Source organism: Phacochoerus africanus, chromosome 2, assembly GCF_016906955.1.
Source record: "Phacochoerus africanus isolate WHEZ1 chromosome 2, ROS_Pafr_v1, whole genome shotgun sequence".
Lineage (NCBI taxonomy): Eukaryota > Metazoa > Chordata > Mammalia > Artiodactyla > Suidae > Phacochoerus > Phacochoerus africanus.
Window position 1 is genome coordinate 247,369,049 of NC_062545.1, and position 15,702 is coordinate 247,384,750.

Sequence of the window (15,702 nt, forward strand, 5' to 3'; positions counted from 1 at the left end):
CTCTTTAATGTCATATTTTATAAATATTAAGTTACAAGTTATAATGACTTAAGCATATATTCATTTATATTCTGACTAGATTTTTAAGGAGAAAATAATCAGGAAGTGATAACACATTTTTAAGGCTAATGTCTCTTAAACCAATCTGAATCTGTGCCCATTTTATCACTAGCACTATCTGCCTCATATATAGTCTGTTATATTTTTCTATAATAGGCTCAAATGAAGTTGAAACATGCCCAGCAAGAATTAAAGACTAAACAAACCGAAGTTAAGAAGATGGATAGTGGCTACAGGAAAGATCAAGAAGCATTAGAAGCTGTGAAGAAACTTAAAGAAAAACTTGAAGCTGAAATGAAAAAGCTAAATTATGAAGGTTTGCCTTTAAAGATATGATGTTAAATCATTAGGAAGCAGTGATAGTTGATAGAAACTAACTTCAATAAAGGAAATAGCAAGTAGGAAAATTTCTTACCCCATTAATATTAATGGTGTTAGTGTAGGAAATGTTTCTTGGTCACAAAAATATCTAAGTATAAAACAGTCCTTTGGATTTTTTAAACTCAGTACTGAGAGTTTCCTACTTCAGTCATTCCGAAGTGCCGCTTGAAAACTCACAAGTGTTATTGGTATATATCTGCATTAGTAGGTATCCAGTGCATTTGTTGTTTCTTGACATGAAAATGGTGTTATGTGTTGGAACTACTATCTGCTTTGACACTTGATAGAAATTTGAATGTTAAGCATGCTTTTATTTAATTTACCAGAAATTTGTATTTTGCTTTTAAAAATGCTTTGGAAATAGAGGGTACTAATCTTTTCCTTAAAACAGTAGAATATTGGAGTTTCCATTGTGGCACAACAGAAACGAATCCGACTAGTGCCCATGAGGATGCGGGTTCAGTCCCTTGCCTCGCTCACTGGGTTAGAGGATCTGGCACTGCCGTGAGCTGTGGTGTAGGTCTTAGACACAGCTCAGATCTCATGTTGCTGTGGCTCTGGAGGCCGGCAGCTGTAGCTCCAATTTGATCCCTAGCCTGGGAACCTCCATATGCTGCGGGTGCGGCCCTTAAAAGCACATACATACACACAAAACAACCAGAATATTTGAGTTTTTAAAACTTGCTTTCAATTTACTTATTGTCCAGAAAACAAAGAGGAAAGTCTTTTGGAAAAGCGCAGGCAGCTGTCTCGTGATATCAGTAGATTGAAAGAAACATATGAAGCTCTCTTGGCCAGATTTCCCAATCTTCGATTTGCCTATAGGTAAGAGATTTAGACCTTGAATTCTGACATAGTAATAACCAAGACATATTTTTGTATGAGAGTTATTCTAAGCTGCTTTTCCTTAATTGGTATTTTTTCCTTAAACCTTTATTGAAATGTTTCAGATTTGTAGGCAGGGGACATTTTCGTGAATTTTAATGGCTACAGTGACACTAAAATTAAGACCAGAATGAGGGGAATTTAATCTCAGTCCAAAAGTTCCTTGAAAGTTACTATGCCCTTAATGTTACATAGCTATGTTAACATTTTATGGTGTGTTTATACTATATGTTTTTCATAGAGTACTTAGAGTAATAAATGAACATCAAAGTTATTTTTATTATATTGAAAACATATATACTGAAAGATGTTTTGATTTTAAAACAATAGTCTTTTAACTGCAATAGCGCAATGTGTAAAAAAGCAATATATATATATACACCTTAATTTTAAAAAGCTTTATTACTAAAAAAAATGCTAATAACCACCAGCTGAAAATGAAAGAGTGCTAAAAATCTTCAGTTTGTTAAAGACAACAACAAGAAAACCCCAGCAATATTTGTGAAACACAATAAAAGGTGTGCTTCTAGCTTTTGTTTTGTTATGTTAAAACTGTATTATTTTTGTGCTTTCAATTTAATGTGTTGCCAGAAAGAGCTCTTGACTGGTAAAATATAACTTTTTCTACTTTCTTATCTAAGGTTAATTTTTGTCAACTTTTCTATTTTAGGGATCCAGAGAAGAACTGGAATAGAAATTGTGTGAAAGGACTTGTAGCTTCACTGATTAGTGTGAAAGATATTTCTGCAACCACTGCTTTAGAATTGGTGGCTGGGGACAGACTCTATAATGTTGTAGTCGACACAGAGGTAAATTGATTTTAATTTAAAAAACCTGTTATTGTGTTTAGCTTGAAAAATCATGTGCTCCTGAAAGAATTGGGTACTTTCTTGATGTTTTAGGCTTCTCCTAGAGTTGCTTATCTTTACAGGGTAAAACTGTAGAGTTAATGACTTTTTTATTATGTTATTGATTATATTTGATTTAACTCTATTCCAGAGGAAGTCTTAACTAACTCAGGACCCCAGAATGTGTATGATCAATCTTAGAATTTGATTGGTCAGGACAGTAGGCACTCAGCATTTATTTGGTTATGGGTTCCTAAACTTCTCCTCTTTCCATTTGAATGTTTTCTATTATTATTAATATTTTTTTTCTAATGCACAATGTTTTAGGTTACTGGAAAAAAGCTACTAGAAAAGGGAGAGTTGAAGCGTCGATACACTATAATTCCACTCAATAAAATTTCAGCCAGATGTATTGCTCCAGAAACTCTGAAAATTGCTCAGACTCTTGTAAGTCTTTCTTACATGTTTTATTTGCATCTTTTTTTTTAACTACAAGACATTAATGTTGTCCTTTGAAGTAAATTGGGATTTCAGTCATATGTCAAACCACATAATTTTATTGTTACATGCTTTAAAAAGTTAAGATACCAAAAAGAATAAATTGGCTTTTGTGACATAGGATAGAAAAAGAATAGAAATGTTGGAATACTAAAATTCCCTTTGATATTTTAAAGTTGTAGTATTAGAACATCTTTCAACCCTAAGTCATGTGACTAACGGGTAGTATTAAATATTAAATTTTTGATTTCTGAAGAGTTAAATTATAGAGATTATAGATAAATGCCAGAATTCAGTTTTTTTCATGCCAGGCACTCTTAAACTGTCCACAGCAACAACCATTATGGAAGGTATCCATCAGTCTTGCAGAGATGCTTTTCTATTAGATTCTTATAGATTGCCTTCCAACCTATGAACATGCAGAGCAGGTGACCAGGATACCTCGTTAGCTGCTGAGGTAGATCTAAAGTGGTATGATTACTAGTAGATGGGTGAGAATAAGCAAATACATTTAAAAGGCTATTATGATTTTATAGTATTTGGTAAAAACATGAAGCTAGTCATTATGTTCAGCAGTGATATCAGTTATTGAGCAGGTACTCCAAATTCATGAGTTGAAGAGGCAATTCTTTAAAAGCTAAAAATGAATGTGTAATTAAGATACTAAATGGATAGTCAGTATTTTGAAGTTTAGAAGCCTTCAATGAAAATTATTTCAAAATATGGTAATATTGATATGTATCCTATCAAGAGAAGGAAGATAAGGAGTTCCTGTCATGGCGCAGTGGTTAACGAATCCGACTAGGAACCATGAGGTTGCGGGTTTGATCCCTGGCCTTGCTCAGTAGGTTAAGGATCCGGTGTTGCTGTGAGCTGTGGTGTAGGTTGCAGATGCGGCTCGGATCCTGAGTTGCTGTGGCTCTAGTGTAGGCTGGTGGCTACAGCTCCGATTAGACCCCTGGCCTGGGAACCTCCATATGCCACGGGAGCGGCCCTAGTAAAGGCAAAAAGACAAAAAAAAAAGAGAGAGAAAGAGAAGGAAGATGAGTAATTGAAAGATAAAGGTGGTATTATTGCTTAGCATTTTCTTTGCTTTGGAAAATCACCTTAGAGTCTGTAATGCTTTGAAAGTTATTTTAGCCTGAGGTCAAGTTCCAGTGTTAGAAGTAAATTGAGATTTTAAGTAACAACAAAAATGCTTCTTCTTGGTAACTGCTGTGTCAGGACACTGTTGAACATATGTTATATAGAGCTGTTTTCATTGTGATTTCTGTTGCTACTAAAGCTCCATAAGGGATGTTGAGTTGTTCTAAAAATATGGGCAGAGGTAGACATTATAAACAATGTTGAGAATAGAATGTTGGACCGAAATAAAGGAATGAGGAATTTTTTTAAATTAGTTTTTTTACTCAGTTATTAGTTGCTTTATTTCTGTAACTGGAGTTAGTTGCCTAAGCATGTTTAATTCGAATGAAAAAGTATTCATTTTGAAACCACCAAATCAATAATTGAAACATTTTTATAATTGTGTTGATCCAACAGTTGCTGTACTTTAATTAAGAAAGTATGTTCCGATAGTTCATTTTGGATTTAGATACTTGGTAGTGGCTTTGGCTTGAGTGAAACTCTCATAATGACTGGTATTCTAAATATTTTATTTAGAAATACAACTTGAAATTGTTTTTTCTAAAACTTGAGTTTTCCATAGTGTTTTAGAAAGTTCAAAAGGAGTTATAGTGAGTATTACTACAGTTGGGTAAGTATTACTGAGTATTTAAGTTTATGTTACAGCACTTCCTGCTATTTTATAAAATAACAATTAAAGGAGGAGTAATGTGTATTATGACATACCTGTTTTCCAACAGGTTGGCCCTAATAATGTTCATGTGGCTCTTTCTCTGGTTGAGTATAAACCAGAACTTCAGAAAGCAATGGAATTTGTATTTGGAACAACATTTGTTTGTGACAACATGGATAATGCGAAAAAAGTAGCTTTTGATAAAAGAATAATGACTAGAACTGTAACTCTGGGAGGTGATGTATTTGATCCTCATGGAACATTGAGTGGAGGTAAATTTTATATCATTTTGTCCTTACGATTCTGTGGTAAATAGAATGGTTTTTGTTTTTATTTTTAAGCAGGAAATACTAGGTTGGAATGACTTAATCCAGTGTTTTATTCCTAATCTGAGGATAAAGTTTTCTTTTGAATAGCTACTATTTGTTTGATAGGTCCTTAATATTAATTGTCATTACCCTCCAGGAGCTCATAGCCTAATAATCAGTCTTGTAGTTTTTTATTATTCATCTTAAATAGTTTGTTTATTTTCTCTTATGTTTTGCCCTATCAAGATATTCTAGTTGCTGGGAAATGAAGTCTTTTATTCAGTACTTTTATAACTTAACTATCTACTTCTCATTCAGGGTACATGTTACCTTCAATTTTTATATATGCCACTGCTCCTGTCAAAAGTAAAACAAAAAAATAAATCTTCCCTTGAGATGGTGCTTTAATGCTTTAGAAAGAAATTCTTAGATAATGACCATATTATTCTTGTTCTAATATCTGCTATCCTAAGTTTCCAGGTCTGTGTCAGGTGACCATGTAATAAATAACAAACACTGAATAGTAGTTATTGTGTACTGGGCAGTGTTGTAAGACTGTACTGTCTTAATAAGGTAGCTACTAGCCACATGTGGATCTTTACATTTAATTAAGATAATTTTAAGATAATTTTATTAATTGAACCAGTCATATTCCACGGGCTCAGCAACCACTAATGGTTAATGGGTAATCGGTCAGTGCAGATGTAGAACATTTCCCTTATTCGTTAGAGCCCTATCCTGAGGGCTTTAAACACTTATTTAAACTTTGTAGCAACTATGAGGTAGATGTTACTAGCATCTCCAACATACAGTTGTAGAAACTGAGGCACAGGGTAGTTGAGTAACTTGCTGGTAAGTGGCAAAGTTGAGAATTTGAACTCAGGTATCAGAGTTTGTCCTTTTTCCAAACCAAGAGACTTGCATGCCTCTTGCAATATCAGGTGTCTTAATTTCTTTCTAGGCCAAGTAGCCAATATAATTAATTTCATGATCAAGTATCAGGTTCTCCAGTATACAATAAGAGGAGTAAGTAGTATCTACAGTTGGAAGATAAAGAAAGACTAAATACTTTAAAATATCTAAAAGAGAAGGAATGTTTTACATTTTATTGACTTGGATGTTCTTGAAATCCACCCCTGCTTAAGAGAGGGCACATAGGTAACCCTGTATCATATAAACAAGTGCTCACAATAGTATTGCTAATTGACTTTCACATCGTCCCATCAAATACAGAGTTTTCTTGCCAACAAAACACCTCAGCCTGTTGCTGCCAGATAGTTATAGTGCTTGTCAGGTGAAACCAGTTTACTCTGTTATATCAAGAGTTTAGACTATATTATGGTGTAGTAACAAACAGATAACAAATCTCAGTGGCTTAAAAGTTTATTCTGTAATTATGCTACATTTACTACTGTAGGTCACTTGTCTCTGGTCCATGTTATTCGCATTATGAGACCCAGGCTGACTGAGAAAGCCCTTTTTGGACATGCTTTTCCAATGGGAAAGGGAAAACAAAATGAATCAAGGGCTGCCTATTAAAGCTTCTTTCAGAAGAGATACATTTCCCATTCCCTTGGCCAGTGCAAATCATATGACTAAGCCAAATTTAGTGGGAAGGAAAATGGGCCTGGGAAGGATGGGCCCAGTAGGCAGGGGCAGTGATTCTTTGAATAAATAATCCAGCACATCTGCTTAAAGGTATTTGTTGTCAAGTATGTTATATCTTAAGATTCAAATGATGAAATGAGTTCTTTAGCTTCATAAGCTCACTAAAAACTGGCTGTTGAATCAATTCAAGTATAACTCTCTTAGAAAACTTTTTATCGTTTACTAAATATGTGGTAATTTAATGTCCAAGTCCTGTTTCAATTTGTCTCTGTCAGGTGCTCGATCCCAGGCAGCTTCTATTTTAACGAAGTTTCAAGAACTCAAAGATGTTCAAGATGAGCTGAGAATCAAGGAGAATGAGCTACAGGCTCTAGAAGAGGAATTGGCACATCTTAAAAACACTGCTGAAAAGTAAGACTTTGGTTGGGAAAAAACTGTATTTTTAAAAATCTTTTGAACAAAGCTTTGCATGGTAGAAATTGTAAGAAGTTTTGTTTAAAGAAATACTTCTGATTTTTTCATAAAATGGTTTTATTTGAATAAATTGTGAGTTGATAATTTATCATTTTTTTAGTGAAAATAATGTCTTCATTTTAAGGAGTTAGGGAAACTAATTAAAAGAAAGAAAATCAGCCCAATATTCCCCTTTTTCTGCTCAAATATACTCTCGTTAATATTCCTCTGGGATTCAGGGGGAAAGTGATAGATACTCTGGAGGTTGATACCAGAGGATATCTGAGTATTTGATTTGGAATAATGTATATTACAGCATTGGTTGGGTATCTGCACTAAGTTTTGCAGCATTATGGCTGTCCTGTAGATGTTGAAGATCACTAGGTTGCCTATGAAGGAGTTAAATGGGTTCATGTCAAAAATTACAGCCAAAAATTAAAGCATTTACTTAATTTTTTTTTCTGTGTGGGTGTGAATATAGATATTTATGTGTACTTTTCAACATTACTCTGTGTATGATACATATTTTGTGTCTGATACAAAATATGTGTATAGCACTCCTCCCCCACCCCCCACTGGGATCATGCCATTTAATATATCCTTTTTTTGGCCACTTACCATTATTCACTGAAGTACCTCCTGTGTGCCAAGTACTCTTCTAGGAGCTGGGAATATAGCAGTGAATCAAACAGATAAATCTCTTCATCTTGTTTTCATATGTGAGGTTGGGGAAGCAGACAATATAAAAAGTTAAATTAGTAAAATATATATTAAATAATGCTAAGTTCTAAGAAGAAAAAAGTAAAATAGGAAAGGAGATATGAACTATCCAGGGCAAAGAGGTACTGAAATTTTAAAGCCTTACTGAGAAGATGACTGTTGAGTAAACACCTCAGTGGTGTGAATGAACTCACCACATGGTTATCTCAGAGAAGGGTCCTTACTTGCTTTAAAAGCTTCAGGAATATAAATGCCACAAATTTAGCAAAGTACACTATTTGAGAATTTAATTGTAATTGTTTTTAGTCCCTCTGAAGATGGCAAATGGGAGCTGAGATAAAATTAAAATCAAACAATTTATTTAGAATTCACAATACTGAATACAAGTTGAAAAAAAATAAGAACTTTGAAATGATTAAAAAATAAATTTTGGTATATTTTTGGCATTCATCTCCTGAAATTATCAAAGCTTAGAATGGAACCACGACCTTTTTTAGGACACAGTCCATATGGAAAAGATTGTTAAAATCAGCGTAGCCATTCCAACATAGAAATTGTATCAAAATACCTACTTTCAAATGTTATACAAACAAAGTCTGCCTTTTACCGTCATTAACATATATTAACCATAAAGTGAATGAACTTTTTTTTGAGAAAGATGCAAAAGATTTCTCTGATATGTGGAAGCTCTGTTAAGGCAGTGAGTTTGTAGTCACATTTGTCTTGGAACTTTGTTGAACAGTACTGGATCATTTATTCTGCAGAGTTGTCGGGTAGACTAATTATGGCACTGAGGTTGGCAAAGGAGAAATAGATTTTGAAAAATGAGAGTAGAAGGGTCAACTAAAACTATTCTTTCATAGACCATATCAAGAAAATAGCTTCTTTTTTCACATTTCTACACTCTACACTTTTTAATGTGTTAAAAATGACTCTACATTAAAATTATGGTTTTAATTGCTGTCAAGCAGTCTCAGGCGAGAACACTCAAGGGACTATTTATGTTTTATAAGTTGCTTCCTTACTTTCTCCTCAAACCTCATGAATTTCTAATGACAACCAACCTTTGAATTTACTAAAATTTAAAATTACATTGCAGCTGAATTAGTGAAATGACTTCCAAAGAAATAACCTGAAGCAGCCAGAACTGAGGAAGAATTACCTGGTCTGCAAGAAAAGTGCTTTCAGATGTTTAAGTTCAGTACTGTGCCATCTTAACACCACACTATACCTCCTGAGCTAACTGGCCACGTAGTATTGAGTCATTTTAAACTATCAATCTCGTTACAAAAGAAAGTAGGAAACTTTATTACTTTTTTTCAACATTTGAAACTGGCAATTAATAACCAAAGTTTTGAAATTATATATAATTGTTATGTGTTATTAATCTGTTTTCCTGGTGGGGAGCTATTGTGGAGATTTTTCTTTTTGATAAGGATCAGTGGGAGGAATTATTTTTAAGGAAACCTGTTTATTCAAAGATTATAAGTGTTATCTAAAGTATATTTCTGCATATAGTTACTATTGGTCTTGGTCATTTAGAGTTATTTACCTTAGTAGTCAGTCAAATTACTTTTTTTTTTTTTGGTCTTTCTGCCTTTTCTAGGGCCGCTTACGTGGCATGTGGAGGTTCCCAGGCTAGGGGTATAATTGAAGCTGTAGCCGCCAGCGTATACCAGAGCCGCAGTCGGAGCCACATCTGCAACCTACATATACCACAGCTCACAGCAACGCCAGATCCTTAACCCACTGAGCAAGGCCAGGGATCAAACCCGCAACCTCATGGTTCCTAGTCAGATTCATTAACCACTGAGCCACGACGGGAACTCTAGTCAAATTAGACTTCATTTTAATTGATGCCTCAGAAGTCTGGGAAATCATCAAAATCAGTCTTGTAACTAGAGGCATCTTGTATTGCTTATATTGAATGAGTTGGTTTTAGGAAAGAACCTGTTGTTTAAGTACATGTCTCAAACATAAGAAAAATGGTCATTTATTATAAACTTCTCTTTTTCCAAGGTATCGCCAACTAAAACAGCAGTGGGAGATGAAAACTGAGGAGGCAGATTTATTACAAACCAAGCTTCAGCAAAGCTCCTATCATAAGCAACAAGAAGAATTAGATGCTCTTAAAAAAATCATTGGTAAGCTAAAAACATTCTGTGCTGATCTGTTTCTTCTGATAACCTTCTTCAGGTATTTAGAAGATCTTGTATATTTTATGTATTTATTTGAATTAATTACTTTAAACCTTTTAATTGTTAATATTATGTGTAATAATTTCCTATTTGTCCTTTTTTGTTGGGTTGCTCATGGTTTGTTTCTGTTGTTCTCATACATGAGAGTTCTGATTCTTTTTTATGGGTTACCTGCTTTACATATATTTTTTTTCTTGTGTGCTTATCTTACCTTTGTTTAAGTTTATAGTATTTTTGTTACTGAAGTTGCTAATTTTAAGAAACTATATTATACCTTTAACTGGAATTGTCAATGGTAGTTTTAAATTTTCTTATTCTTTAGGACAGTATCCACAGACCTTTTCCCCCCGCTAATATCTCCATTTCACTCACTTCTCCCCACCCCATTGTAGAAACCACCAGTCTTTGCTTTGTATCTATGAGCCAGGATATTTAAAATTCCACATATAAGTGAAATCATACAGTATTTGCCTTTCGCTGTCTGACTTAATTTCAAGAAGCAAAATGCCTTCAAGGTCCATGCATGTTGTTGCAAATTGTAGGATTTCCTTTTTTTTTATGGCTGAATAATATTCTGTAGTGTGTATAGACTACAATTTCTTTATCCATTCATCCATTAGTGGGATTCTTACATTGTTTCCATGTCTTGGCTACTGTAATTAATACTACAGTGAACATGGAGTGCAGTCATCTTGAAAAGTTAGTCTCTTGTTTCTTGAGATAAATATTCAGAAGTGGGATGCTAGATCATAAAGTATTTCTATTTTTAATTTTTTGAGGAACCTCCATACTGTTTTCCACACTGTTTGCACTAATTTGCAATCCCACCAACACTGCACAATTGTGCTCTTTCTCCACATTCTTGCTAGTGACATTAGGTATTTCTTGTCTTTTTAATAATAGCCATTCTAACAGGCAAGGTCATATCTCATTGTTTTGTTTGGTTTTAATTTAATTTTCATTTTATATTGGAATATAGTCGATTTACAATGTTTTAGTTTCACAGCAAAGTGATTCAGATACACATGTTCATATATATCCATTCTTTTTGAGATTCTTCTCCCATATAGGTTATTATTGAGTATTGAGTAGAATTCTCTGTGCTTTGTATCAGGTCCTTGTCGATTATCTGTTTTATATATAATATTGTATATATGTTAATCCCAAACTCCTAATTTATCCCTACCCCCCATGGTAACCATAAGTTTGTTTTCGAAGTCTGTGTGTTTCTGTTTTTTAAAGAAGTTCATTTGTATCATTTTTTTTTTTTTAGATACCTCATATAAGTGATATATGGTATCTACTTTTGTCTAACTTACTTCACTTAGTATGATAGTATCTAGGTCCATCCCTGTTGCTATAAATGACATTATTTTGCTCTTTTTTATGGCTAATATTCCATTGTATATATATGTACCACATCTTCTTTATCCATTCCTCTGTCAGTGGACATTTAGGTTGCTTCCATGTTTTGGCGATTGTAAATAGTGCTGCAGTGAACACTGGGGTGCATTTATCTTTTGGCATTATGGTTTTTTCTGGATATATGCCCAGGGATTGCTAGAGCGTATGGTTGTATTTAGTGGGCTTTTTTGGTCTGCCCCACAGCATTATATTTAGTGTTTTTGAGAAACCTCCATACTATTTTCCACAGTAGTTGTACCAATTTACATTCCCTCCAACATTGTAGGAGGGTTCCCTTTTATCCCCACCCTCTCCGGGATTTATTGAATATAGACCTTTTTTGGGCGGGGCACCCCTGTGGTATGTGGAAGTTCTTGGGCCGTGAAAATTCACCCCTGTGGTATGTGGAAGTTCTTGGGCCGTGAATTGAACTCGTGCTACAGCAGCAATCTGGGCTGCTGCAGTGACAATGCTGGATCCTTAACTCACTTAATTCCCTTTCCACAAGGGAATTCCTGTTTATAGACTTTTTGATGATGGCCATTCTGTGAGACAATAACCTCATTGTAGTTTTGATTTGCATTTCTCTAATAATTAGTGATGTCGAATATCTTTCATCTCTTCATGTGCCCCCTGGATCTCTATATGTCCTTTTTTGAGAAATGGCTATTTAGAGCTTTTGCCCTTTTTTTGATTGGGTTTTTTGGTTTTTTGATAGAGAGCTAGCTGCATGAGATGTTAGTATATTTTGGAGATTAGTCACTCAGTTGTTTCATTTGCAAATTTTCTACCATTCTGTGCGTTGTCTTTTTGGTCTTGTTTTGTTTATTATTTATTTATTTATTTATTTTTGCTATGCAAAAAAATTTAAGTTAAACTAAGTCCCATTTGTTTATTTTTATTTTCATTAGTCTCAGAGATGGATCCAAAAAGTATTGCTGCAATTTATGTCAAAGAACATTCTGCCTGTGTTTTCCTCTAAGAGTTTATTTTTGTGTATGGTGTTAGAGAGTGTTATAATTTCATTCTTTTACATTTAGCTGTCCAGTTCCCCAGCACCTCTTACTGAAGAGACTGTCTTTTCTGGGCTTTCTATCCTGTTCCATTGATCTATATTATTGGTTTTGTACCAGTACCATACTATTTTGATTTTTGAAGCTTTGTAGTATAGTTGGAAGTCAGGGAGCCTGATTCCTCCAGCTCCTTTTTTCCAGGGCTGCTTTGGCTATTCATAATCTTTTGTGTTTCCTTATGAATTTTAAAATTTCTTATTCTAGTTCTGTGAAAAATGCCATTGGTAATTGATAGGGATTGCATTGAATCTGTAAATTGCCTTGTGTAGTATAGTCATTTTGACAATAATTGAGTCTTCCAGTCCAAGAACATGGTGTATCTTCATTTGTTTGTGTCTCTATGCCCTTCCCAGACTTGAGTGTTTCCTTTCCCATGTTAATGAAGTTTTTGGCTGTAATCTCTGTAGACATTTTTTCAGGCACTGTCTCTTCTCCTTCTGGGTCATTGTGGTTGATTTGCACTTTCCTGATGATGAGTGTTGAGCATCTTTTCATCTGCCTGTTGGCCATCTGTATATCTTCTGTGGAAAACGTCAATTCAGTTACTCTGCTGGAGAACCTGGTTTGATTGTTTTAATTGGTAGTTGGGGGATGGTTAACACTGAATTTTATGGGTTCCTCATATCCTATAGGTTGCTTTTTCATTTTGTTGATAATTTCCTATGATGTGTAGAAGCTTTTTAGTTTGAGGTAGTAATTGTTCATTAGCTTTTGTTAACCTTTGCTTTTGGTATCAAATCTAAAAAAAATCATCAAAACCTATTATCAGGGAGCTTAACACTTATATTTTCTTCTAGGAGTTTCATGGTTTCAAATCTTACATTCAAGTCTTTAATCAATTTTTAGTTAATTTTTGCGTGTGGTATTAGGTAGTGGTCCAGTTTCATTCTTTTGCATGTGCCCAGTTTACCTGCACCATGTATTGAAGACTCTTTTCCTTATTGTGTGTTTTTGACTCCTCTGTCATAAATTAATTGATCATGTATGTGTGGGTTTATTTGGGGGTTCTCTATTCAATAGTTCCATTGATCTTTGTTTTAATACCAATACTGTACTGTTTTGATTACTCTGTATTATATATTATAGTTTGAAATGAGGGCATATGATGCCTCCAACTTTGTTCTTCTTTTTCAAGATTGCTTGCCTCTTTAGAGTCTTTTGTTTTATGATTGTTTATTCTTTTTCTGTGAGAAATGCCATTGGAATTTTGATTCCAAAATTGAATCAAAATTCAATTGAATTGAATCTGTAGATTGCTTTGGGTGATATGGACATGTTAACAATATCCCTCCAATCTGTAAGCATGGAATAATCTTATTTTTTTCTATTGTCATTTTATTTCATCAGTATTTTATAATTTTCATTGTACATATTTTTTATACCCCTGGTTAAATTTATTCCTAGTAATCTATTTATGATGCAGTTGTAAATGGGATTATTTAGGGTATAGAAACACAACAGATTTTTGTGTATATTGATTTTTATATTCTGCAGCTTTGCTGCATTTGCTTATTATTTCTAATAGTTTTTTGATGGAGTCTTTAGGGTTTTTTTTTATATATAATATGTCATTTGCAAATAGTGACAGTTTTACTTCATCCTTTACAATTTCTTTCTTTTTTTTTTCTGCATTTTAGAGCCATACCTGAAGCATATGGAAGTTCCCTGGCTAGGGGTCGAATTGGAGCTACAGATGCCAGCCACAGCAGTGCAGGATCCGAGCTGTGTCTGCGACTTATACCGCAGCTCACAGCAGTGCTGGATCCCTGACCCACTGAGCAAGGCCAGGGATCAAACCCACATCCTCATGGATACTAGTAGGATTCATTTGCACTGCACCACTGTAGGAACTCCCTATCCTTTACAATTTTGATGCCTTTTCTTTTTCTTGCCTAATTGCTATAGGATTTCTAATATGTCAAATCCTTGCTGTCTTCGTCTTAGAGGAAAAGCTTTCTTTCAGCTTTTCACCACTGAGTTTGATGTTAGCTTTGAGCTTGTCGTGTGTAGCCTTTACTATGTTGAGGTACGTTTTCTTTGTGCTTAACTTTATTGTGAGGTTTTATCATAAATAGATGTTGAATTTTCTCAAATGCTTTTTCTGCTTTTGAGATGACTGATTTTTATCCTTTATTTGTTCATGTTCTCTATCATGTTGACTGATTTGTAGATGTTGAACCATTGTTGTATCCTCAGAATTAAACCACACTTGGTCATGGTAAACAAGCCTTTTAATATATTATGATTTTGGTTTACTAATATTTTGTTGAGGATTTTTGCATTTGTGCTCATGGGGAATAATATGTGATTTTTTTCTTGTGGCTTCATTGTCTAGTTTTGGTATTCAGATGATGATGGCTAACAAAATGAGTTGGAAGTTTTTCTCCTTATCTGCTTTTTTGGAAGACATTGAGAAAGAAATAGTTTGAATGTTTGTTAGAAGTCACAGTAAAGCCATCTAGTCCTGGACTTTGATTTATTGGGAGGTTTTTGATTACTTATTAAATCTCCCTACTAGTAATCTGATTTTCAGATTTTTCTGTTTCATCATGATTCAGTCTGGATAGATTGCATCTTTCTAGGATTTTATTTCTTTTACATTGTATATAATATGTTGGTGTAACGTTGCTCATAGTAACTTTATGATTCTTTGTATTTCTGTGATATAAGTTATAACATCTCTTTTATTTCTGATTTGGAGACTCTTATTCCTTAGGTCTAGCTAAAAGTTTGTAAGTTTTATATTTTAAAGAACCAGCTCTTAGTTTCATTTTTTTTTTCTATTTATTTTTAGTGTATTTCATTTATTTCCACTCTGATCTTTCTTATTTTCTTTCTTCTACTAACTTTGGTCTTTATTTGTTCTTTTTCTAGTTCCTTAAGTTGTGGAAGTTAAGTTTTGTGGTTGAGATTTTTCTTGTTTCTTAAGGCAGGTGTTTATTGCTATGAACTTCATTCTTAGAATTGATTTTTGATACATCTAATACAAATTTTGGTACCTTGTATTTCCATTATCCCTTGTGTCAAGGTATTTCTAAAATTTTTCTTTTGATTTCTTGCAGTGACATTCTATAATGAAAAGTAGCATAGTAAATTGTAGTCATGGCTTTCAGGGTTATATTTGTACCTAGATCCTAACACTTAATAGTGTATGTCAGATGTGACCATGACACGGTCATTCTAGCTTACTTTTTTATTTTTCAATATATAAATTTAGAGGTAATATGCTTCATACTAGACATGGTCTCACAGTGTTTCTCTCCTTTAATAAGAGGTTCCTTGGATTAAAATAAATGAGCAAGGAACACTTAAGTAGCAAGCTTGTTTATGAAGTTAATGGTAAGCTTTCTTACTTACTTACTCTCAGTACTGGTTTTAGGAAGCATACAAGTATGTAAAAAGATAGTCTGTGATCTTTTTAATAAGTTGTTTCAAAACCTTGTTTAAAGTAGATAAGTTGTAAATGAA

The 15,702-nt window shown here is 33.9% G+C and overlaps 1 protein-coding gene across 1 annotated transcript in view; it reads left to right on the top strand.

Moving 5' to 3' along the window:
* Positions 1-15,702, top strand: part of SMC2 (structural maintenance of chromosomes 2) — a 48,883-nt gene that overhangs the window by 14,966 nt on the left and 18,215 nt on the right. The window contains exons 11-17 of the mRNA XM_047768074.1: positions 217-376; positions 1,149-1,266; positions 1,997-2,135; positions 2,502-2,621; positions 4,538-4,742; positions 6,662-6,797; positions 9,579-9,703. Coding sequence (XP_047624030.1) covers positions 217-376; positions 1,149-1,266; positions 1,997-2,135; positions 2,502-2,621; positions 4,538-4,742; positions 6,662-6,797; positions 9,579-9,703 — 1,003 coding nt within the window. The remainder of the gene's footprint in view (positions 1-216; positions 377-1,148; positions 1,267-1,996; positions 2,136-2,501; positions 2,622-4,537; positions 4,743-6,661; positions 6,798-9,578; positions 9,704-15,702) is intronic.